Source organism: Eutrema salsugineum, unplaced genomic scaffold (assembly GCF_000478725.1).
Source record: "Eutrema salsugineum unplaced genomic scaffold, Eutsalg1_0 scaffold_3, whole genome shotgun sequence".
In the NCBI taxonomy this organism is placed as follows: Eukaryota; Viridiplantae; Streptophyta; class Magnoliopsida; order Brassicales; family Brassicaceae; genus Eutrema; species Eutrema salsugineum.
In genome coordinates this window covers 156,806-181,351 of record NW_006256756.1, presented here as the reverse complement: position 1 = coordinate 181,351, position 24,546 = coordinate 156,806, and the positions used below count along the sequence as shown (strand labels likewise).

The 24,546-nt window shown below is 36.9% G+C and overlaps 6 protein-coding genes across 8 annotated transcripts; 3 read left to right on the top strand and 3 right to left on the bottom strand.

Annotated features, from left to right (window-relative positions):
- The first annotated feature begins 958 nt into the window (after nt 1-958).
- Nucleotides 959-2,941, top strand: LOC18015110 (probable aquaporin PIP1-4). The gene is made up of 4 exons (XM_006396178.2): nt 959-1,401; nt 1,901-2,196; nt 2,360-2,500; nt 2,620-2,941. The coding sequence occupies exons 1-4, from the start codon at nt 1,074-1,076 to the stop codon at nt 2,713-2,715; spliced, it is 861 nt and encodes a 286-aa protein (XP_006396241.1). The 5' UTR covers nt 959-1,073; the 3' UTR covers nt 2,716-2,941.
- A 2,418-nt stretch (nt 2,942-5,359) lies between these two features.
- On the top strand, nt 5,360-8,047 carry LOC18015011 (probable glycerol-3-phosphate acyltransferase 8). Its single transcript, XM_006396177.2, has 4 exons — nt 5,360-5,730; nt 5,867-6,182; nt 6,748-7,222; nt 7,338-8,047. The coding sequence occupies exons 1-4, from the start codon at nt 5,420-5,422 to the stop codon at nt 7,733-7,735; spliced, it is 1,500 nt and encodes a 499-aa protein (XP_006396240.1). The 5' UTR covers nt 5,360-5,419; the 3' UTR covers nt 7,736-8,047.
- A 432-nt stretch (nt 8,048-8,479) lies between these two features.
- Nucleotides 8,480-12,153, top strand: LOC18015010 (ascorbate transporter, chloroplastic). Its single transcript, XM_006396175.2, has 12 exons — nt 8,480-8,711; nt 9,181-9,264; nt 9,339-9,694; nt 9,783-9,890; nt 9,991-10,146; nt 10,240-10,455; nt 10,551-10,760; nt 10,858-10,995; nt 11,070-11,171; nt 11,413-11,478; nt 11,578-11,662; nt 11,795-12,153. Exons 1-12 carry the CDS (start codon nt 8,657-8,659, stop codon nt 11,890-11,892), a joined length of 1,674 nt encoding a protein of 557 aa, XP_006396238.1. The 5' UTR covers nt 8,480-8,656; the 3' UTR covers nt 11,893-12,153.
- LOC18015009 (cytochrome P450 86A2) lies at nt 12,035-14,617 on the bottom strand. The gene is made up of 2 exons (XM_006396174.2): nt 13,776-14,617; nt 12,035-13,531 (listed from the first exon to the last, which is right to left on the bottom strand). Exons 1-2 carry the CDS (start codon nt 14,195-14,197, stop codon nt 12,277-12,279), a joined length of 1,677 nt encoding a protein of 558 aa, XP_006396237.1. The 5' UTR covers nt 14,198-14,617; the 3' UTR covers nt 12,035-12,276.
- A 4,859-nt stretch (nt 14,618-19,476) lies between these two features.
- Nucleotides 19,477-21,528, bottom strand: LOC18015300 (ATG8-interacting protein 2). 3 transcript variants are annotated; one of them, XM_006396173.2, is made up of 3 exons: nt 21,357-21,528; nt 20,041-20,855; nt 19,477-19,873 (listed from the first exon to the last, which is right to left on the bottom strand). In XM_006396173.2, exons 2-3 carry the CDS (start codon nt 20,815-20,817, stop codon nt 19,769-19,771), a joined length of 882 nt encoding a protein of 293 aa, XP_006396236.1. In that variant the 5' UTR covers nt 20,818-20,855; nt 21,357-21,528; the 3' UTR covers nt 19,477-19,768. The 3 variants fall into 3 exon arrangements, with proteins under 3 accessions (XP_006396236.1, XP_024010021.1, XP_024010020.1); XM_024154253.1 differs by having other exon boundaries at nt 21,227-21,369; XM_024154252.1 differs by having other exon boundaries at nt 21,059-21,358.
- Nucleotides 21,529-21,795: 267 nt separating this feature from the next.
- LOC112085218 (protein DETOXIFICATION 34) lies at nt 21,796-24,073 on the bottom strand. The gene is given in 8 exon segments (XM_024154365.1): nt 21,796-21,952; nt 22,079-22,165; nt 22,248-22,366; nt 22,464-22,702; nt 22,790-22,846; nt 22,941-23,446; nt 23,448-23,567; nt 23,642-24,073. Coding segments are annotated over 8 exon segments (1,623 nt in total). The 3' UTR covers nt 21,796-21,889.
- Nucleotides 24,074-24,546: the final 473 nt, after the last annotated feature.

The window sequence follows — 24,546 nt, the reverse complement described above, 5'->3', positions numbered from 1 at the left end:
TACCTTTAATCACTAATTCGGTATGTAACACTATTTTTTGGTCATTATATTTTCTGGAAGGAATGATTGAAATAGGGAAGGAAATATGTAAAACAAAAATAAAATTTACCCAGGAACAATACAAAGGCAATAAAATATATATATATATATATATATACATGATTTCTGAATTATTTTAAGCATGGCACTGTAGTCCAGAGAATATGACTTGCTGTCAATTTTTCTCCAACGGTCCGATATGTGATCCTGAAAACAAAGTTAACAAGTGATTTTCGTTGGGGTGATTCGTTGAGCTCAGCTCTTTTCTTTTCTTTTACCGTTTCTTTTCTTTTCTTTTACCGTTTTATCTATTGGGCTTTATTGGGCTGGTTGATTTTATTACCGTCCAAAAACTGGACCCACTATCTTTTTTCTAGGCAAGAAGAAAAGAGAAAAGACAGGTCAGATTTTTGTCTATATACGAGAGCCACCTCGGTACGTTCTAGAACCCTCTCCAGTCTCCTCCATCGTTATTTCTATTTAATACAAATTACAAAACTATTCATTTACATAAATATTTATATGTTCATTAATCACCACAACGTACAATCTAATATAAGTATAACGGCACTAGACTAGGTGATATAAAACAATACGAAACTAGATTAGTACTTTAACAAAATAGAGAAAATTCATAATTGTGTTAACTAGCAATCTAGCATTACCGCAGCAATATAACTCATTTGTTACGCAACTAACAGTATGATTTCTTATTACAACGATGACAATAATTAGGTGTTAACTATTCGTTATACTAGTTGACACAAAAAAAAAAACACACACACACACTATTGGTTCTAGTACTGTAGTAGTATTTATTTTCTGTCTTTGTCCAAAAAATAAAAATATTGAAATTTAATGTTTGGAGACGTTAGGCATTTTTATATGCTATCCTCTATAAATTTCAGTCTCTATCCACCACACACACAATTCTTCTTCACTGAAGAAAAAGAAAAAAAAAAGCTTAAAAACTTGGCACCTTTCTTGAGAGAGAGAGAGAGAGAGAAACCCTAAAAAAAAGAAGTGGGAGAGAAATGGACGGCAAAGAAGAAGATGTGAGAGTTGGAGCTAACAAGTTCCCGGAGAGGCAGCCGATCGGGACGTCGGCTCAGTCGGACAAGGACTACAAAGAGCCACCGCCTGCGCCACTGTTCGAGCCCGGAGAGCTGAGCTCATGGTCGTTCTGGAGAGCTGGAATCGCCGAGTTCATAGCTACTTTCCTCTTCCTTTACATCACTGTTCTGACTGTGATGGGAGTGAAGAGAGCACCAAACATGTGTGCATCTGTTGGAATCCAAGGCATCGCTTGGGCCTTTGGTGGCATGATCTTTGCTCTTGTCTACTGTACTGCTGGAATTTCAGGTCATCTTCCTTGCGTTCCGTTTTTTTTTTTTCTTTTCTTCTTCTTATCGTTTATGGATTAGTTGCTGAGCTTGGTTTACCGAAAAAGTAGAAAAATTTCGATTCTTTTGATGTTTGGATTTCTCTAGATCTCCGAAATGGAAGGCAAAGAAGTAGTTATTCTCAGAAAGTTAAAAAGTATATATTTAAAAGGAGAAAAACCTGAATCTGTTGAGTTTATTTGTCGTTGTAATTTCTGGAAAATCTGAAGGTGGTTCTTTGTTTTGGTTCTGGGTAGATGCTCTGTTTTTAGCGTTTACCCGAAAAGCATCAAGGACGTTGGCAGTTAAAAAAGTAGTAAAATTTCGGTTCTTTTGATGCTTAGGACTCTCGAGATCTCTAAAAGCTATTTCCATTTCTCCAAATTTTACTGTAGTTTCCTTCAAAGCTCGTAACTTTTATGGTGATATCGATGTTGACCCTTCAAATCTGTAACATATGTTTGGGATTTATGTTTCAGGTGGACACATCAACCCTGCGGTTACATTCGGTCTGTTCTTGGCTCGGAAATTGTCTCTGACCAGAGCTGTGTTCTACATGATAATGCAATGCCTCGGAGCCATCTGTGGTGCCGGAGTCGTCAAGGGTTTCCAGCCAACGCCGTACCAGACTCTCGGTGGCGGTGCCAACACAGTCGCTCCCGGCTACACCAAGGGTTCTGGACTCGGTGCTGAAATCATCGGAACCTTCGTTCTCGTCTACACGGTCTTCTCCGCCACCGACGCCAAGAGAAGCGCCCGTGATTCACACGTCCCGGTAAGTACCCCACTTTCCCGGTTTATTCCGGTTTGCTATTTCTCAGGTGTTCGGTTTGTTGATTTTATATGGTTTAATTAGTAGTAGCCAACGAGCCAATTAGTTTTTCTCTTATTGTTTCCGGTTTGTGTCTGATATTTTTTCTATCAAATGGAAATTGTAGATATTGGCGCCACTCCCAATCGGGTTTGCAGTGTTCTTGGTACACCTGGCGACAATTCCGATAACCGGAACCGGAATCAACCCAGCTAGAAGCCTTGGAGCCGCCATTATCTACAACAAGGACCACTCCTGGGACGACCATGTGAGTTCAACAACACTCCCTTTCTAAATTAGAGGACCACTCAAACACATTTTTACTTTATTATATATATACATGAATATGTGTGTTTGAAATTTGAATAATTATTTTGTGTGTTGCAGTGGATTTTCTGGGTTGGACCATTTATTGGAGCAGCTCTAGCAGCACTCTATCACCAGATTGTCATCAGGGCCATTCCTTTCAAGAGCAAGAGCTGAGCGATGAACAAAGATTCCACGGTCCTGGATTTGTTCTCTAATGTCGTGTAACTTGTTTGCGTATTATATATATCCACCACCTAGCTTTTGTTTTGCTATGTATTTGCTACCCATTATGGAGCCTTTTCAGCAAGTTATTTGGGATTTGTCTGTAAGAAACCTGGTTTGTTCTACTACTGTGGACTGCTCTTTGCTTGCATCTCAAAATTATTTCTGTTTTCTTTTCTTCAGCAGTTCAATGTATTAGGCCCTAGTTTACGTTAATGGGGATCTCCCAAAGTGCTTCCATTTAAAACTACATAATTTTGGTCCATTTGTGAGCGATTGGCTCAACATAAATAAATAACAAGCCATTTTAAGGTATAAGATCATCGGTAGAAACCCTTTTGGGTCTTTAAAGCAATTTTTAATGGGTTTTTAAAGCAATTTTTAATTATTATCTGAGTAAAAAGGTGAATAAGAAACTGTGTTAAAATTTAGATATTTGGGGCGGACATTGTTGAAACCGTTTTGGGTTTCTATAAAAAAATAAAAAAATGGGAGAAATGAAAAAAGCAAAACAAACTCATTTCTCTCCAATTTTTTTTAACCAATCCCAAGCCTTCATGTGTTTTTAGGAGACGCAAATATCCCCAATTAAGAAACGTTTTTACTAATTCTCTCTTCAAATTTATTTTTAAAATATTAAGTTTTTACTAAAAACACCCTTAAAGACCCGATAATAATGCTCTAACTTCTCTAGTTCTAGGCTTCTAGCGATGATAGAACCCCATAACTCTAAATGTTCAATAAGCCGAAATTAACAACTCCTCGTACTTAAATATTTTGTCAAGCTTGCATCGGATCCACATATCGTCTTATTTGGCTCTCCAGATTCGTTTCAGAAATACCCCCCAAATACAAATTTGTTTCTCGAATTACCATCCGTTTGCGTTTAGATTAATCAAAAAATCATAATATCAATTCTTTACACGAAATATTTTTGTCCGGAAATAGCAAATCGGAGATGTTACACGACGTAGCATGTGTGGCAGTGTGGGTGAACAAACTACTCTATAATGGAAATAACTTGTTTTTCCATTTTTTATTTGTAAAAAGTAGAAACAAAGAGAATAACAATTTAGTACTTAGTACTTGCCAAAGTGGATTGCTCCAGGCTCCAGCCCTTTGGGTTGGTCCGTTTGACTATACAACCACAGTTTAAAAAAAAAAGAATCTGCGATTTAATTTTCTTTTAACAGTTTTCACTCGTGGATTGTCCCGATTATTTTTGCTGTGTTTTTTATTTATTTATTTAACTATTATTTCAATGTACCAAATAAACGAAATGAATAACTTATTATGATTTCAGTTTTTTTTACATCTTTCTAAACAGATTAAACTTGGCATTAATGAAATAGATTTACTCTAGCGATTCTAAAATGAGTAGAAGTATTTTTTTTTAAAAAAAAAACAAAGGATGATTGCTTTATTTTATTTAGAGGAAAATCCATAAACATTCTAAACACTTATCAAGTACATCATATTCTTGATTATACAGTCACACACTCTCATGTGAGTACTCGTATATATGTTTTATATAAAGCATAAATGTGCGGCTCAAGGCGGTGCAACCTCCAACGGTCGAATATTTTCACACTAAGGACAGATTGTAGAGTCAAGATTTAATAAGATTTAATAACTCGAGCCACCGACTCACCTATATATTGCATAATGAAGATCTTCTGTGATTATACATATTTTTACCAATCTATGCCGAGTGACATATTTGGAAATGCGAATTATATTTTTTGCTTATAAAATATCGAAAACTAATCTTCAAATAATCGATTGAACCTAATTTAAATCAAAACTAGTATAAATAGATTACACAATTCGAAGAAAAATGATAGGGAATACTGAATTTATGCTGAACACCAAAAAAGTATGTCAGCCGAATTACATAATCTTAAGATTCTACGAAATATTGGATGCTACTGAATCAACTCAATACATAGCGAACCAAGTCGTTCTCATAGAATAAATATAATTCGAAATGTGGCCCTAGACTTTACTGTTTGAGGATATGACATAGTTATGATATATATAAATAGATATACCCAGATGTATCTATATAAAGATATATCCCTATGATATAACCCACTGAATTAATATTACGGCCTTCTATCTGGTGAGCTGCTGAGCTACCTTATTTTATGTGACCAACATAATCACTAAGATTGAAAAGAAGACCGCTTTTTATATTTCCTCATATATACAGACATTTCTTTTAAAAAATTATCTGTCTGATTCACAATTTCATATGTAACGTAAGATCATTTGATTATTTTGGATAATTTTCAAGAGTTTCATTTAGCTACAATACTAATGGAATAATAATTAAATACATTTCAAATTATAAAAATGAGAAGTATCACAAACCCAAAAAAAAAAAAGTTGGAAGGTCATAAGGAGAAGAGAATGAGGGTTGTTTTTGTTACAAAATATACTTTTAAGGATATATTTTTATCTCATCTCGTGGTGGGGGCTGGATTAAAAAACAAATATGTATAAGCCCATTTTGGTAATTTCAGTAATCACTATTGCATTTAAAACGGAACGTTCCCTCTCTCTCTCTCTCCTTCCACATTCAATTTTGCGCTCTGCTTCCTTATTAAAGGAAAGAAAGAAGTGTCAAATTAAACGAGACAGTGAGACTCGGAAGATGTCGCCGGAGAAGAAGAGTCGAAACTTTCCTCCGATAACGGAATGCGGAGGCGGAGATCATGGTTCGATCGCCGCCGATCTGGACGGGACTCTGCTTCTGTCGAGAAGCTCCTTCCCTTACTTCATGCTTGTCGCAGTTGAAGCCGGAAGCCTTTTCCGTGGCTTAGTCCTCCTTCTCTCGTTACCGATTGTCATTATCTCTTACATATTAGTCTCGGAATCTATGGGGATCCAAATCCTCATCTTCATCTCCTTCGCCGGTCTCAAGTTCCGCGACATCGAGCTCGTCTCTCGCGCCGTTCTTCCACGGTACCGACTCCATTATCTCCTCCGCTAGTACATTGCTTCCAATGTCTGGATTACTCTGTTTTGCAGGTGAACTCTGTTTCGATTCGATTTTAGATTACTCTGTTTCTCTAAATTTTGGTGGTGGGAGTTTGATTAGGTTTTATGCGGCGGACGTGAGGAAAGACAGTTTCGAGGTGTTTGAAAAGTGTAAGAGGAAAGTGGTGGTGACGGCGAATCCGACAGTGATGGTGGAAGCGTTTGTGAAGGATTATCTCGGAGGAGATAAAGTTCTTGGAACGGAGATTGAGGTTAATCCCAAGACCAAAAGAGCCACCGGATTTGTCAAGAATCCTGGTGTTCTTGTTGGTGACCTTAAGAGATTAGCCATTTCGAAAGAGTTTGGAGACGATGGATCACCCGATCTCGGCATCGGTGATCGAACCTCCGATCACGATTTCATGTCTATTTGCAAGGTATTAATTACTCAAATTTCCATTTGTGGATTTAAACCGATGATTATAGTGCCATCATATGATATAACGTTTTCGCACTTGAACCCAAGATTATTTATCCCAATGGTACGTTCAGGGGCAGAATTTTTTCAAAAAATTTGTAGTGAAAGACAACTATTCAAGGTAGCTTGACAACTTAACCCTAGTGTGTTTTATTCTCTTAGCTTTGCTTAATTTCCTGTCGTGTATTTATCATTAATAATTAAGCCAACTACCTGCTTAAGCTTGTTTGACTGGTTTAATGTCAAAATGTCAATGCGTGAATCATCAGTAAGTAAAGGTTCATAAATGTTTATCACCTCACGGGCCCCCTCGCTTGTTTTTTTCTTCTTCCCACCCAACCATCTACTAGTACCCACCCACATTTTGGGCAGTCCATTTAATGATTAAATATTTCAATAAACAATCTTTTTTGGAAACACACAAAAATCTTAGTTAAATCATGGTTAGACAATTCAGCGACATGTTAGCACATTTAATGAATAACGTTTGATTGATTCACATTGTTTTTGGGGTAATTCAACAGAAAGGTTACATGGTTCATGCGAGCAAGTCAGCCACGACAATTCCAAAAGAACGTCTAAAGAACCGAATAATCTTCCACGACGGCCGTTTGGTCCAGCGTCCAACGCCGTTAAACGCCATTATCACTTACCTCTGGCTTCCATTTGGCTTCATCCTCTCAATCATCCGCGTCTACTTCAACCTCCCTTTACCCGAAAGATTCGTCCGTTACACTTACGAGATGCTCGGAATACAGCTAACCATCCGTGGCCACCGTCCTCCTCCTCCTTCCCCCGGAACTCCCGGTAACCTCTACGTTCTCAACCACCGCACTGCACTTGATCCCATCATCGTAGCCATTGCTCTCAGACGCAAGATCTCTTGCGTCACTTACAGTGTCTCTCGTCTCTCCTTAATGCTTTCTCCTATTCCTGCTGTCGCTCTCACCCGTGACCGTGCCGCTGACGCTACCCGCATGAGAAAACTTCTCGAGAAAGGTAACGCATCTTCTCATGATAAATTAATTATCAGCTCGTCCAAACATATATAAAAGTGTACTTGAAAGCTTTTTGATATATATATATATATATATATATATATATATGTTAACAGGGGACTTGGTGATATGTCCGGAAGGCACGACGTGCAGAGAAGAGTATCTACTGAGATTCAGCGCCTTATTCGCAGAGCTCAGCGACAGAATCGTGCCGGTGGCGATGAACTGTAAACAAGGAATGTTCAACGGAACTACGGTGAGGGGTGTCAAGTTTTGGGACCCTTACTTCTTCTTCATGAACCCAAGACCTAGGTACGAGGCCACTTTCTTGGATCGCTTGCCTGAAGAAATGACTGTGAGAGGCGGCGGTAAGACGCCTTTCGATGTGGCTAATTACGTCCAGAAAGTGATCGGCGACGTGTTGGGCTTCGAATGCACCCAACTTACTCGCAAGGATAAGTATCTTTTGCTCGGAGGTAATGACGGTAAGGTGGAGTCTATCAACAAAAAGTGAACAGAACCAAAGTGGCTTCTTTCTTCTTAATTACCATCCCACTTTGGAGTTACTTTAGCTCATATATATACGTGCTAGTGATATATAAACTCTGGAGCTATATTGCATGTCATCATAATGGTTGATTGGTTGGAGAATGGAACGGTTTTATTTGAAGATGAACTGGTTATTATATTTCAAATTTTTTTTTTTTAATTGTCTTTTCAGTTTTTCAATGTAGAACTCTTATTTTCCTAAGCTGTAGTATTTTGCGATGCCAGTTTTGTAATTTGTATACGGATGTGTTTCATTAGAGGTTTAAATATATATAAAAAAAGCATACTTTATGCGGACATCCAGTTAAAATTCATGACTAAAAATAGTAAAATAAATTGGGACAGAGTTCTTCATTTAAGCCCGTCAAAGTACATGCAGCATAATGGATTCGTAGGCCCAACAAAAGCCCAGATGTTACGTGTCAGAATATGTTCCTCGACTACATAGCAGCTTTTTGTTTGGTCTAACAACTTTCTAAGGTGAGGTCATCTTCGGCGGTAACGGCTCAGATATTTTCCACCCAATTCCCAATAATAGCCCTACTTCCTTCGTGCTAATTACCAGTCAGCCTGGGGTATTTTCTCATTGCGACATAGGGGGTACATCCGTAAATTAAGGACCAACTTCCAACGAGTAGAAGATGATGCGCCACGTGTCACCTTCTCGACCCCCCTTTTCCTCTTCTTCCCCATATGGCCACTAGGGATTTTCCCGCTTCGTTGCATAAGGCAGTGCCGAAGCCTCTCACTCTCTCTCTCGGTTTTATCCGAAGATTATTCGGATACTTCCTCTTCGTTTACTCCGCTCCTCTTCTTCTATGGAATAAGCTTGAAGATTGTCCTTTCTTCTTCCGTCCACCTTTTGTTCTGAAAAGCAAGCAGCAGCATGGCTATCGGTGGCTTGATTTCAAACAGGAACTTCGGTTGCTTCATCGGCTCCGGTATCTCGCTTTTCTTTTGATTCTTCTCTTCTTTAGCTCGAGATTGCCAATTCCCTGATAGTGCATTTAGCGAATCATTCGCGTATTTGTCGTTATTTTCACGTCCATCACAGCCATTGGTGAATTTCTCTGGGCATCATCGTGTTTAGGCTGGATGTACTGAATTTAGCCAATTTTAGGGTTGTTTATCGGATTATGTTAATGGATTAAAGTGTAGCAAGTTTGGTAGTTAACGACATCAGAGCTGGGTTTTTGTATAGTGATTATGATTGACGTGTGTCATGCTTTGGATTCAGTAAATTTCTCGTCTCTCTGTACTACAGGAGTGAAGAATTCCACTTCACCTTTATCTCCAAATGAATATACTCAACTGTTCTAGTGTTCTGGAACACTCGCAATGAATTCTGTCCTACTTTGGTATTAAAATCCTTAGTGTTTTGAAATCCCAAATTTTTCCTAATGTTGTCAGGCAATGGTTTTCAGAACGAAAGAGGTATTTTGTACCAGAGACTAGGAATCAATGGTTCGGAGCTCTGTAATAGAAAATCAAATGGTATTATCCCATCTTTGATGCCTCTCCAGCTTTATTAAAAAATTATGCTAAAGCATTTTCTTATTTGCATATAGCATTGTGCCGTAATCATCAACCACGAAAGATTTTACCTCTGCAAGCTACTTTACAGCATGAACTGGGACACAGGAGAGGTTTTAAATGTTTCCTTCAACCAGGAATGGACAGTAGAATTAGGTTTAGGAACAATATCAAGGATTATGGAATTAGCAAGATAAACAGATCTCGTGCTTACTACAAATCAGAGGAGTCCGATATTACAGAAGGAGTTGTAGACTCACTGCCCTCAGCGGATGGGTCAGCTGAAGCCGTTTTAGCCCAAGGAAATCTCCCATGGTGGCAGCAGTTTCCTAGACGCTGGGTGATTGTGCTCTTATGCTTTGCATCATTTCTTCTATGCAACATGGACCGTGTGAGTATATGTTGCTTATTTTTGTTCAATAAACATTAACGTCATATTTTTCCTACTGCTTGTTTACTTAATAAGATGCTTGTGGCAGGTGAACATGAGCATTGCAATTCTTCCCATGTCACAAGAATATAACTGGAACAGTGCAACTGTTGGCTTAATTCAGTCCTCTTTCTTCTGGGGCTATTTACTTACTCAGGTCTAATTCAAATAGGGTGTGATGTTTTTTAGAATTCAAAAGAGAGGGAACATTTATTTGAACTTTAGCCTGAACCGTGCTCATCTTCTCTTGACTATAGATTCTGGGAGGCATATGGGCAGATAAGTTTGGCGGCAAGGTGGTTTTAGGTTTTGGTGTTGTCTGGTGGTCCATTGCCACGATTATGACACCTATTGCTGCGAGACTCGGTCTCCCCTTTTTGCTTGTCGTGCGGGCATTCATGGGCATTGGCGAGGTTGGCCTCTTCTGTAATTTCTCTTCTCTTCCCTATACTTGTCGCAGACCTGTACAACTTCTCACTGCTAGATACTGTCTACCTTTGCTCCAGGGTGTTGCTATGCCTGCTATGAACAACATGCTTTCTAAATGGATCCCTGTCTCAGAAAGAAGCAGATCGCTTGCACTAGTCTATAGTGGCATGTATCTCGGTTCTGTTACAGGATTGGCGTTCTCTCCTATGCTAATCCACAAATTCGGATGGCCATCTGTTTTCTATTCGTTTGGCTCCCTTGGAAGTATATGGTTTCTGCTATGGCTAAAATATGTATGAACCATTCTCCATGACATGAGCCAAGATTCTGATATCTACAAAACCACCAAAATATTTATCTTTCAAACACTTGTTTTGTCTCCTCTCAGGCATATAGCTCTCCCAAGGATGACCCCGAGCTAAGTGAAGAAGAAAAGAAGGTCATACTCGGAGGTAGCAAACCACGGGAACCTGTTACAGTCATTCCATGGAAGCTGATACTGTCTAAACCCCCTGTCTGGGCTCTCATAATTTCCCATTTCTGCCATAATTGGGGAACATTCATACTATTGACATGGATGCCCACATATTACAACCAGGTATTGAGTTCAACCTCACTTATTTCCCTACGGTTAAATATTCTTGCAAACAAGTAAAAAGATTCATGTCTGTTGTTTGTCTCTGATCACATTGCAGGTCTTAAAGTTCAACCTCACTGAATCTGGGCTCCTATGCGTGTTGCCGTGGTTTACTATGGCTGTATTCGCTAATATTGGTGGTTGGATTGCTGATACCCTCGTGAGCAGAGGACTTTCAATTACAGCCGTTCGGAAGGCAAGGAATACAATCTTTCTAAATAACATTTTCTCATCACAATTTCTGCTGATAAAAGTCTTCAAATGTGGCAGATCATGCAATCAATTGGTTTTCTGGGTCCTGCCTTCTTCCTGACTCAGCTAAGCCGTGTCAAAACTCCAGCAATGGCGGTTCTCTGCATGGCATGCAGTCAGGTATGGCATCATATGATTAAAAGGATTCAGAATAGAGTTATGACATATTATTGAGCTCGGAGCTGTTGAGAACATGATGCTATTTTTGACTTATACACCTGCCGACACAAGATTATTCTTCTGAAGAGTACAACTATGTAATAGAACATAAATTAAATGCAATCTCTGACAGTTGTCTCACTTAGAACCATGCATGAGTTATGTCCAGCTCTGAGATTAAGACTCATGTTGTCCCCAACAGGGCTCTGATGCATTCTCACAGTCGGGTCTCTACTCTAATCATCAAGACATTGGCCCACGCTACGCTGTGAGATGACATAAAGTTTCTCCTTTAATACTTTTGTCACCAAACATCTTTAAAGTTGAAAATGATTTGTTTCAATAACTACGTTGACGCTGATCGCAGGGTGTACTCTTAGGACTTTCGAACACAGCAGGAGTCCTCGCTGGTGTCTTTGGCACTGCAGCTACTGGCTACATCCTCCAACGAGGTCTCTTTATATTATATGATTCACATTCTTCTTCCCATTTACCTGAGAATTCACGTGGTGCATTGAATATGATATTCACCCATGGAATTACTTACTAATCAACAACTTCATTTTTGACCTCAATCTATATAGGTTCATGGGACGACGTGTTCAAAGTAGCAGTTGCGTTGTATTTGATTGGAACTCTGGTCTGGAACTTGTTCGCAACCGGAGAGAAAGTTCTCGACTAGCGCCTTAACGAGCAAAGTAGTCAATAGCTGCAGTGAAATGGTTTGAGGAAAGCATTATATCTTCTTCTTCTTCTTCTTTTTTCCTGCTTTGAAATTGATCTGATTGTGAGATCAAAATGGGGAATGGTTCCTAAGGGAACAAGTTAAAGAATGTAATTTTTATTTATTGTTTGGGGACTCTTTTAAAGCTTACAATTTGATGGGGATAATTATCAAAATGTAAAGCTTACAATAGAGAAAAACAACCAAACTATTAGAGTATTTTTTTTACATCACACAACCAAACCAATTTTTATACTTTAACCCAAACAATCACAAAACCCAAACGAAACTGTATGTATTATAAAAACATTATTATAAACCCGAAAAGCTGTGACGCGACGTCTACACCGCAACGCCGGCGACGACATCGCCAATAATGCCGTTGCATTTACCGTTAAGAGCAGCGCCGTTGCATTTACCGTTAAGAGCAGCGACGACGTCGTTTCTCTCCTTCGCTATGAGGCTCTTCAAGATCCCTTCCAAATCCCTCTTGTGCACGTTTACCAGAAGTCCGTTCTTCATGAACAATGTCAGCGACATCTTCTGCTCCACTTTGTGCCCCGGCGCCACCGTCAGTCTGTGCCGGAGTAAAACCGCCGCCGCTATCGTTTTCATCTGGAGATACGCTAGATCCTTCCCCAGACAGATCCTTGGTCCGGCGTTGAAAGCCACGAATCGGTACTGATCGTGATTCACGAATTTCCCGTCGTCCGGTGAGATCCACCTCTCCGGCTTAAATTCCAGGCAATCCTCTCCCCACGTCGTCTTCATCCTCCCGGCCGCGTAGATCGAATAAGTCACCGACGATCCCGCCGGTACGAAGGTTCCGTCCGGCAGAATATCATCGTTCACAACGTGCTTCGAGTCCTCCGGCACCGATGGGTAAAGCCTGAGCGTCTCGGAGAGCGCCGCCTTCAAGTAAACCAGTCGATCCACCTCATCGAATCCCAACGGCTCCTCCGTCCACGACGAGATGTCAGTTCCACGTGTCTCGATCAGAACGGAGCATATCTCGCGTACGATCTTATCCTCGACCGTTGGATGCGTCGTGACGAGCCAGAAGAACCAACTCAGCGCTACTGATGACGTGTCACGTCCAGCTAGGATGAAATTAAGCGCCACGTGTCGAAGGAACGCCTCGCTGTAAGACTGATCTTTCTTCTTCATGAAACGGGAGAGGAGGTCGTCGTGTCCCTGGACCCCACTCTCTTGCTGACTCAGCAGTTCTTGCTTACGTGTATTAATGACAGCATCCAAATATCCATCGATCTCGCCCAAGCTCCGGCTCAAGCTGACCTCTAAGCCGAGCCCAAGCCATTTCTTGAGCCTCCACAGGAACTCTGGCAGGATAAACCGCTGGAGAGAAGCTTCGGTGGCTCGGTCGAAAGCCGAGGCGAATCCGTTCTCGGGAAGTCCTGGGGCACAGGTTCGAGTGTCCTTCCCGAACGCTAAACCGCAAATGTTGTCGAATGTGAGCCGTAGTACCAAGTCTTGGAGATCGACCGGCTCGCATTTGGTCTGAGCCGTTTCAAGAATCGGACAGAACCGGAGCTTAATTCCCCGGTTTACCCACCTACCCATGGCTTGCCTCAGCGTCCTGGTTAAAAAAAAAATGCCAAATGCAATTCTTTCAGCCAAACAATTCACAAATATTGAACCTAATCCAGCAAGTAAACCGGATAATTGAAATATGCCACAAAAAAAAAAAACTTAAGCCATTTTGCTTCAATTAGTGTGTGATTAAATAAATATACTCAATTGCTTGTTATCTTTTGCACACATGCATGAATTATGCATTAATAATAAAGATTAAAACAGTCCGGTTAATTAAGCTTGTATACCTGGTGGTGAATTCAAGAGCGGCGGTTTTGCGCTGGAAAAGCCAGGTGTCACCGTCGGAGTTAAAGATGCCTTGGCCGAGGAAGTCATGGAAAACAGCTTGCCACGTAGGACCTTTAGGGTAGTTATCGAAGCGGGTCTTGAGCATGTGTTCAATGTTCTTGGGGTCGCACGTGACCGTCACGAGACCTTGCTTCTTCGCCAAGAAAGGCACGGCGCAGATACATGTCTGATACGTGCCGCCACACGCACGGAGGTTCTCAGTGATCCAGTCGTGCATACGGTCACGCTGCTCGATCAGGCCCGGGAGACTTCCCAATACCGGCCAGACACGTGGCCCTTTTAGCCACCGTGAGATCCGCTTAAACCATAGCCAGTAAGCTGCAACAATCGCTACTAGCAGCATCGCATTGGATACATCCATACCTGAGCTAGGTGAATATATATATCCTTTAATAAAAAATTTCTCTCTCGAAATAGTAATGGGAGATTAATGTGAACGAATGTGGAATGGAATTGGAATGGTTATAATTTTCTGGAAAATGATAAAATTTTCCAAGAAAGTTAAAGAATTTGAATGGTGTTTCCAAAACTGGTGTTTGAGCCAAATCAAGGTTTAGTTGAAAAGGATATGGTTTTCTTGGGAAAATTTATAGAGAGAGAGATAGAGAAGATGACATTAAGAAGGAAAAACAAGTGGAGGAAAAAAAACTGTTACTGCTAGCCATCCGAAGCAGCAACCCTCATTAATGTAGACTGTTGAGAGAGTGTATACTAATTGAATGGGATTGAAAATTTGCCAAGTCTCTCTATCTGTGAAAAAACTCGTTTTGGTTAATGGTTTGTAGATAAACTAAAGCCTGTTCAGATTTTGAAGTCAAAGGAATTAGCAAAGGTGTGATAGTATATAGGAGAGGGGCAAGGGGAATAAGACTAGTCTCATTTAATGATGAATCCATTAAATGACATACACTTAATAATTTATATATACATACATTATATGTCTATCTTCTATCTTTGTGTGTAATATTATATTATACATATATATTGTGTGTTTGGGTGTGTCTCTGTGTGCTAGATTAAATGAGATTAGTTGAGAACCTAAGGCACAGAAAAAGATGGATGAGATCATGAGAATAAGAAGAAGTAGTAGAAAGAACAAAGGAATCTTTTTATCTTTTTGTTAATTCACATTTAATAAGGGTAAGAAGAGTTCAACACATGTATGGTTAGGTAATGACATTAGGGTTTGCATGATATAATTAATATATGTGGTTAGATCGTGTACTCGTACACAATTTAGGTCTGACTTTACAAGTGATCGTAAACCAATGATCACGTTTTTGTTGAAATCTGATAATCTTTTTATCCCTGATTAATTTGATTTAGTTTAGGTTATAATAGAGAAAAAGAGACGTGATTTTTAATCTTCTCGTTTTGGTTTATCAGCTTTTTTATTTCCGGGATTTGGTAAGCAACTCGTGACTCTTGTATCTAATTTGCTTCTTTTTCCTTTTGTTGCATGGTAAAGAAATTTAAAAGAGTAAATTGGTTAACCACTTAACCCCACAAGAAATAAATACATTTTCTTGTGTATTTGTGTGTACCTTTTAGCCTACCCGAATACATTTTTGCTTTTCTCTTTTAAGCTTTTTTTTTTATATCACAAAATTACCTTTCTAGCACTCCAACAAAAATTTGGAATATCAAAAAAAATTTCCAAATGATGAATTATGTGCATGCACAAATCTCAAGTAAGATTAGATGTCATTGCATTCATGAGATTTGAAAGTCAAAGGGAGCTGACTTGTGTACTCTGACTATCATAAATACATATAATAATGTATGTGACATATATATGTCTCACATATATAGTATAGTACTATATACATATTAGGCAAATAGGCAACCATAAATCATCACACAGACACACACATAGCAATTGCATCATCAAATATAAACCTGTAAAGGGGCTGAATGCGAAGACCTTGTGATAGAGTTCCCCTTTTTACCTATTCGTATTATACAAAGATGAAATATATATATGTATGTATACACACATACACATCTCTTAGTTTAAAACTGTAAATTGTTAAACTTAATTTACATATTACTAAAGAAATAAGTTTAAGTACTCCATTGAGTTGAGATATAATTTTTGTAAATATTTCTTAGCTTTCGTGTTCATAGTATCTAGAGGCTTGGATTCTACATTCTAATAAGATGTTTTTTTTCCGCGGTCTTCTAAACTGTATGTTGCAAGAAACCACATTTGATTTTTTTGTTTTCCATACACTGACTCGTAATTTTCGAGAAAAAGAACATGCGTGCAAGTGTAACAAAATGGAACACAACTGACAACTGTAGATTTCAGATAACGAGTAGATGGCTTGCCAACTTCAATTTGCAAAATGCATTTATAGCTCTTAGTTGACTCTTTTTTTTTTTTTTATTAAGCGAGACAACTCAGATGAGGCGTAAAATAGGCAACTATTCCAATAATTCTTTTCTACTAGTGTAAATTATATATACAATGATGAAATCATGATTATGCATTTAATTTTTCAGTGCTAAATTGCCTCCCAACTGATTTTGCAAAAGCATTAACTATCGTAGTTGACTTTGTTTTTAATATGACAAAATTACATAAACCGAAATGGAAACTGAAGAAACACTGCGAGACGAAATATAGAACCATTAGTTAAATGAAAAAATAACGTACTTTTGTTTCTACTTTTTAAAAATATTTAAAACTTTTAGGTTGTATCGAACTTCTTGAGTTCAAATTCTGGTTGTGAGGACGTGCTTGAACATTTTCAAAAATTTTGAGTCTATTTTTAGTGATATTTTTAAATTTTCCTATCTCTTTATTGATTCTCTCACTAGTATTTTTGCCTTTAAAATTAGTCGCACACGTCCATATTAAAAAACAAGTAAAAACAAATATAATTACATCCTCCGTTTCATAACAAGTGTCATTCTGACATATTTCACACATATTAAGAAATTAATAAAATATACAAATATATCCCTAGTTAATATATTTTTATAACAATTAATTACAAATAGTATTATCTTTAAATGAGGGATAAAACAGGAAATAAGAATTAAAAGTTACATTAAAAATGCAGAATGACATTCTTTTTAAAACAAAAAATGAAATCTAAAACCACATTTATTATGAAACGGAGGGAGTACTTCTTATCAAAAACAACCCATATACTATAATAATCATGGAATCTTGTATATTCAAAATGTGATAAGTTCAGAACTAACATTATACGATTACAAATAAAAGAATCTTAGAGAAATATAAATAAATTATATTTAAATCGAATTATATTTTTTTAAAGATTATTTTGACAACAAAAAATGACTTGGTAAATTTAATCGAGCAGAATAAAAACTACTCCATAACTTTCAAACAAAATATGACATCTATTCTATTAAAACAGAAGCACATTTATTGCTTGCATCCAAACACTCCCAAAGTTTTTTTATAATATTTTATTTTATTTTTATATTTAATTTTCGAAAATTAGTTATTAATTTAGATATTTTTAGATTTCCTAAAATCTAGGTCATCTTTCATTTAAATTTCAAATTATTAGAAATTTAATTAAATTTAGTTACAAAATTTGCATTAAATTTAATTTAAATTCAAAAAATTCAAAAAAAATTATAATTAAATTTTATTACGAAAATTTAGATAATAATTTTAATACTTTTGAATTTCTTAAATACAGGAAAATTTTAATTTAAAATTTTAATTTTAAATAATATTTTTATAAAAATGCATAGTAAATAAATATTTTATCGTATTTTATCATAAACAATCGGTGTAAAATATCAAATATTTGAGATTAATAAATATTTATATTATACAATAATATGATCGAGCTGATTAGAGTTATATATATATATATATATATAAGGTCAGAGTTAATTTATTAAAATATGTAAGATATTAAGATGATTTGAGACAATTAAACTAACAGGTTAGCCCGTTTTTTTTTAATAGCACAAATAGTAAATAAATATCTTATTATATTTTTTCATAACCAATTGGTCCAAATATTCCATATTAGTAAATATTTATAAGGTTATACAATTATAATTATAGTCTTATACGGATTAGTTTGTCAAAACATGTAAGATATTCAAAATGATTTAATACAACTAAACGGATGGATTAGCAAATTCATAGATATATAGATTGTTTATGTGTAAATCTAAATTCACATAATAGCAAAATTTATAATTAACATTAGATCAATGTATACTTAATTAACTTATACTCTTATTCTACTAATATACAAATTTTACTGTTTAAAATTAAAATATAATAACATTTTTTTGATTTTAAAAAATAAATAACAAAAATAAATTATATCTAAACAAAAAAGATAAATGCAACTTATATTAGAAATAAAAAATAAAACATTTCCGTGCGGACGCACGGGATTAAAACTAGTCTATTATATTAAAACAGAAGCACATTTAGTACTTTCTTCCAAACACTCTTAATATTTTTTTAAATGTTTAAAAATAATTTTAATAATTATTTATATTTAATTTCTAAAATTAGTTATTAATTTAAATACTTTTAGAGTTCCTTAAATATAGGTAATTTAGATTTGATTTGATTTGATTAAAAATAATAAATCAGAGATTAATTTAGATTTGATTTAAAGATTCTAATTTAAATAATTTCTATACTATTAAACATTTTTGTCAAAAAATATCTAGAATTTTTGAAAAAAAAAATTCACATATGAAAAATAATGGTCATATTTGAAATATATAATATTTATAATGATGTAAATGATATAATATTTATGTTTTTTATATAATATATTTACGATTATGATTTATTTACAAATTAATAATAAAATAATAGATAAAATTCAAATGTATAATTTAAATATCAAAAATATATTTTTTAAAATTTATAAAACTAAAAATATATATAAAAAACCAGGTTAAAAATATTTTGGTAACTAATATCACTAATTTTGAATTATACATATATATCGAAAATATATTTTTCATACAAAATCAAAACATAAAAAATTCAAAAATTATTGCATACAATATAATGTGGTTTGAAAAACCAGTTGTACACTCCATTCGTTGATTAAATTTTAGAAAACTATAATGCTAAATAATACTGTTAATACATCTCAAACTTTTAACAAATATTTATATTATACGGTAATATGAACGGAAAATTAGAATTATGTTTTTATAATAGTTCATTTTGAATTAATATTAGCAGACGGGTTAAAATTATATTTTTATAATCATAATTAATTTTAATACTATAAAAATATATCTAAACACAAAAATCAATATTTTCACTTATTAAAAATATATTTATAAAAATAATTATATCTAAACTTAAAAACACAGATTATATTACAAAATTCGTTAAACATTAAAAAATATTCCCGTGCGGATGTACAGGGTTATTAAAACACGAAATTAGGCAAAATAAGAGAAATGTAAAGAGAAACATAGAAAATGGGCCGAATAAAAAAAAAAAGACAAATGGAATGATAAACATAGAAAAACGGAAAGATAAATAAATAAAAAAGTCGTTTCTTTTGTTGTTTTCACAAATCTCTAACCAAACCAAAGTTTGACGCATGAACCAACCAAACTAACCGGTTCGTAGGATTCTATCGAGTTATCCGGTTTTAGGTGAATCAGAAATGTGTGTATACCACAAGAACCAGGCCGCTAGCTAGCTAGCTAGATCTCCGACATTGTGTCATCGATGTATAAGCACCGAAATCAGATCCTTAAATAAAAAAGCAAAGCATACACTTCAGATACCGAAAGCCATATGTACACACAAACCATACCCATAAACTCTGACCGAAAACATTCAAACACCAGAGTCGCTTAAAGACTACATACTCTTTTACTGTTTTGTTTTTTCTTTTTATCGTCATCATCAAAGCAAATCCACCTTCTTTTTCTCGTCTTAGTTTTAACTGTCGTTTTGGGAACTGACCCGGATGAATGAATCCCGTCGCTGTTCCCCGACAAATGCTTGTTTCAGTCGAGAGATCGGTCCTATCAATTTTCCAGCTTTCTGCAACCAAAAATTGTGTTCAAAACAATATGACTGTTTACAAGTCTTAGGTCGCTAACACAGAGATGCATTATTGATTAGATACATCGTATATGTGTTTCTCAAGACCATGGCATAGAAAATAAAAACAAAAATAAAAGAAGAGAGATGCAAAATGAAGTCTATACCTCATTTCCAATGCTTGTTTCCCACTTGAGCTGCAAAACCTGCCACCTCTCTTGTTGCCATCGTTGGCCAAGGATCACAATTCCCATTACAGCTGCAGCTATGAGAACCGACCAGACTGTGTTTGCTTCTTTCGCTTGTGAAATCAAAGACGCGGCGCTTCTTTTCCACCAGGCTTCACAAGGTGGGACGTTTGCTACTTGATGCTTCTCATCTTTAGTAGGATTCAAATCAGGTGAAACATGATCTGGAACTACACATGGAGTGACTGGCTCACTCGTTGGTTCATGAACAGGCTCGTTCTGTTCGTAGACATGTGATCCACCAATAGCTCTTTCATCGTGCAGAGAACTCAATGCCGCCTTGTAAATGTTTTCTTCTCTTTTGTCTTTCTCCTCGAAAAACTCAAGCCCTCCAAAGTCATCTGATAAATCCAACCCTTTCAGCGTCAAATCTCCATCTTCCTTTCCGCGAGACCCGGTTTCTTGTTCCATAGAGAACCCAAAATCCATCTTCTTGCTTGCCTTACCTTCGTAGATCTCGCTAGGTTCCGTGGCTATGTTCTCATGCTCGGTTGGCGGGAAAACAAAGTGGCGAGACATGTATAAAGGATGAGATGTCTCTGCTTCGTAACGAGTAGCATCCTTGTCATCATCTTTCAGTTCCACTTGTTTCGGACCACCGGGAGCAGCAGCATAAGCTGAAGCTGTAAGTGAAACAACTTCCCAATCACTTCCACGTGTCGTGTTCTCACCTGATGCTTCCTCTTTGTCAGCCATTGTCGTCGTTTGTAGATATTATTAAAACTACAAAAAAGCTGAGTAGCAGAGAAACAAGTGTCAGAAAGTCGCACGACTAATCTAGCTCTGATCCAACAAGGAAACTTCGATATATGATGATGCTATTATGAGCACGAAAAGCTATGTTTATTTCTAACATACAAGCAGATAGATACTTATCGAAATAAGCTAAGCAACAATGATGTCTATAATTTTGTGAAAAAAGTTATGAATAATATACCGCAGAGAAGATAAAAGCTATTCATCCGATTCGATTTTCAGAAATCAGGAACCATATATATCGAACAAAACCCGATCAAACATGGAAATTAAATTTCAGATGATCAAGAATCAACTGGAAAACCGTCCAATCAAGCAACATATATTCCAACAAAATCGGTACTCATACACTAAATCAATCGAAACCCCAGAGTAAACTAAAGGAATCGATCGAAACAGCAACGAAGAAAACAGATTGAACAAGAAGCGATCGTTGACGGAGAAAATTCGAGGAAGACGAAAGAATCGGTTAAACTCACACAGTCAAAAGATAAAATCGAGAGATGAGATCTGAAGCGATAAGATCAATTATGGAGGAGCCAACGACAAAAATTACGCGCCGACGACGAAGACGAAATTGATGTGATTGGAACCCAAAAAAATCGCCTCGGTAACTCTGCAATCGAAACAAGATTATATTGTGATTTTCCCATTTATTGATTTGTTTTTTTTTTCTTTAAATATGATAAGAATTGTTCTGTGAAGCAAGACGGAACCGGATACTGGGGAGACCGGTTGCATTTACTGCCGAAGACCTCACAGTTTAACCGGCCGTAGTAGGTAATGGTAGGATAGGATTATGACTAGAGCAACAAAATAGAAGAAGAAATGATTGATAGACTGATTTCTGAGTTAGTGAATTGAGATAATTTTGGTTGAGTGAAGTTACAAATGTGCTAAATAAACAGTTATGAGAAATTAAATTTGACATATACAATTTAGCACCAAAAAAAAAAGATATATACAATTAAAAATACATGGGTATATATACAGCCAAACGTAAATTTAGTTACTATTTTTCTAATTTCTCATATCCAGCTCCCCATTGTTTCATCCTCTCCGAAGCTTGTTCGACCTGAATTTTTTGGAGGAAAAAAGGTATAATTTAGATAACGAACATTTAAAACATTTTGTTTTCTTTTCATTACAAGTCAAGACTTCTTTATTCAAATGTGTGATAAAAATTGACATGATGATGTACCTCTTTGTTCCAATTGGTTATGTATATCATGTACAAAAGGATCAAAGTCTGAAGAGTAGTCCCACATATCATACCAATCCAAATTCCCTGAATTTTTTTAAATCATAGAAAGTGAATTCATCAAAACCAAAACTAACCAAATAAAGACCGGTTAGTAGTGATGCTTTACCTGCACGCCAAGTCCTGTTTTATAACCTAGCAAAAACCCTAGAGGCAAACCAATAACGTAGTAACAAAACAAGTTGATATAAGCCACCGGTGCTTGCCATCCTCCTCCCACTGCAACACCTACTCAATCCACAAACAATCTTCATTACCATCAAAAACTTTCAAGATCGAATTCATTCGGTTATTTAAAAATTCGACATAAAATGTAATTAGTTACCAGATATAACCGGTTGTAAACTGTTGAGAATCATCGTTATACCGAGAAGGTAAGCAAGATCAGCTACCGCCTTTCTCATCTCTTCGCTATCCGTAAAAATCACAGCAAAATCGTCTCGTGTTATGAGGATTACAATTGCACACACCACTCCAATGATGAGAGACTCGACCACCGTTACTATCACCGAGTACTTGGCAGCTCGTGGATGTCCCGATCCTAGCTCATTCGACACCCTAACACTGAAGAAACATCGCGTAATTAAACCTATCTTTCTTTTTAAAAAGAAAGAAATAAACTGCTTTCTGTTTTTTTTTTTTTTTTTTAACCTTATAGCTGCATTGATTCCTATGAACAACATTCCTTCCCATCCGTTAATGTTCATACTGAGACAAGAGAAAAGTTTTAAGCAGTGCAGAAAAGTTTTAAGCCTTTGAAATTATACGTGAAAAGGGATCTCTGTTGATTCTAAGGGCTAACCAGATTGAGAGAGATCCAACGGCAATGACAGGGTCTTCAAGATGTCCGGTTAAGACAATGATAGTCATGAAATACCAAATCTCAAGACAAAGCATAACCGCAGACGCAAACGACAGTTTCAAAAACGGCCAAACGTCTTTGAATGCTAACCAAGACAGCCCTTGCCAACCCTCTTTACACCACCCGATTACATAAACAACCTGTGCAATCGCGATTCCCCAAGCCGAGACATCAAACGCAGCCGCTGCGCCGTTTAGTCCCCACTTGAAAACGTTTATAAAGAGGTATAGGATGAAAATGTGAAGGGTCAAGGCGAAGAAACCGATCCAGGCCATGATCCCTACTCTGCTCTGTGCCTGTAGAAACTTCTGAGTCGGGAAATTGATGGCGAGGGCGAACATTTGAGGGATGATCTGCGTAGTGAATTTGCCAGAGATTTCTGCGATTTCGGGTTCTTGGCCGAGTAATATGAGAAGAGGAGTTGCGTAGATGTAGAGTGGAAGCAAAGCAGAAGGAAGTTCCTACGAGGATAAGCCAAGAACGCTGCATATAAACGCCTAACATATCTGTCTGTCCCGCTCCAAACGCTTGTCCACATAGCGTTTCCAAGGCACTTGCCATTCCTAGCTGCAATTTTTCATTGGAGGGTTAATAGAGAAAAAGGCAAAGAAACAGAGGATATGATGGTTAAAATGAATTACCAAGAAACCGAAGGAGAAGTTGGAGACGACGGAGAGAGCGATGGCGACAGCGGAGAGCTCGAGATCGCCTATATGGCCGACGAAGATGCTTGTGAAGGAATTAACTCCGTAATTGCAAAGAATGTTGAAGGCTATTGGAGCAGCGATTTCCCAAAGCTTGGAAGATTCGACCAGACAGACGATTTTAGCATCCTTGAAGCTTTGAACCGGAGGAAAATCGTTGTCTTCGGTGGTCTCTCCGATCAAAGTTGACGGCGCGTGGTGAAGCTTTGTCGTCTCATGCTCTGTTTCGAAGACAGAGACTCTGACGAGAAACGGAGAGGATGGACCACTGTCGATGGCGTCATCAGCTGGTAAGGTGACGGTTTGTGGTGGTTTTCCGGCAGAGGATGAGGATGAGGATTTCCTCTCCTCCGTTACCGGGATTTCCATTTTCTCCGGTTGTGGCAATCTTTATTATTATTATTTTTTTTTCTAGGTGGGGAGGGTTAGACACAAGAAATGAAAGCAATGAGATGACAGAAAATAATTGAAATGGGTTAAGAGATTTACTTTTTTTTTTTTTGTTCTTCTAATTTTCTTTCTGGTGTGCCTGTGATTTAGGTTAGCCGTGGAGAAGATGAATAAGAGAGAATCTCGCATTCCAAAAACAAAAGATGACTGAGAGTATTGTGACCGTTAATATAGTTAAATGTACCGTCACTGGTTTATTTATTGATCATTTGATCCATAAGGAAGTCGTTTTGCGTTATCATTCTCATCGCGCGTAAAGATTCTATAAATATCTACAAATGTGCCATTAGAAGAATATCAACGTGAAAAAATAAAAAAAGGCTCAGTTAAAAAGAATTTGACAAACTAAAGATATAAACATAATTCATGGCATTTACTATAAACGCTCGATT

Bases quoted from the DNA above. Each gene is read 5' to 3' on its own strand.
- LOC18015110 (XM_006396178.2), top strand. From the start codon at position 1,074: ATGGACGGCAAAGAAGAAGATGTGAGAGTTGGAGCTAACAAGTTCCCG. The intron at 1,402-1,900 runs GTCATCTTCCTT...TTTATGTTTCAG, and splicing joins CTGTACTGCTGGAATTTCAG to GTGGACACATCAACCCTGCG. The intron at 2,501-2,619 runs GTGAGTTCAACA...TGTGTGTTGCAG, and splicing joins ACCACTCCTGGGACGACCAT to TGGATTTTCTGGGTTGGACC.
- LOC18015010 (XM_006396175.2), top strand. From the start codon at position 8,657: ATGGCTATCGGTGGCTTGATTTCAAACAGGAACTTCGGTTGCTTCATC. The intron at 9,265-9,338 runs GTATTATCCCAT...ATTTGCATATAG, and splicing joins CTGTAATAGAAAATCAAATG to CATTGTGCCGTAATCATCAA. The intron at 10,996-11,069 runs GCAAGGAATACA...CAAATGTGGCAG, and splicing joins CAATTACAGCCGTTCGGAAG to ATCATGCAATCAATTGGTTT.
- LOC18015011 (XM_006396177.2), top strand. From the start codon at position 5,420: ATGTCGCCGGAGAAGAAGAGTCGAAACTTTCCTCCGATAACGGAATGC. The intron at 5,731-5,866 runs GTACCGACTCCA...GAGTTTGATTAG, and splicing joins TCTCGCGCCGTTCTTCCACG to GTTTTATGCGGCGGACGTGA. The intron at 7,223-7,337 runs GTAACGCATCTT...ATATGTTAACAG, and splicing joins GAGAAAACTTCTCGAGAAAG to GGGACTTGGTGATATGTCCG.
- LOC18015300 (XM_006396173.2), bottom strand. From the start codon at position 20,817: ATGGCTGACAAAGAGGAAGCATCAGGTGAGAACACGACACGTGGAAGT. The intron at 19,874-20,040 runs GTATAGACTTCA...TTTTGGTTGCAG, and splicing joins AAACAAGCATTGGAAATGAG to AAAGCTGGAAAATTGATAGG.
- LOC18015009 (XM_006396174.2), bottom strand. From the start codon at position 14,197: ATGGATGTATCCAATGCGATGCTGCTAGTAGCGATTGTTGCAGCTTAC. The intron at 13,532-13,775 runs GTATACAAGCTT...TTTTTTAACCAG, and splicing joins GCTCTTGAATTCACCACCAG to GACGCTGAGGCAAGCCATGG.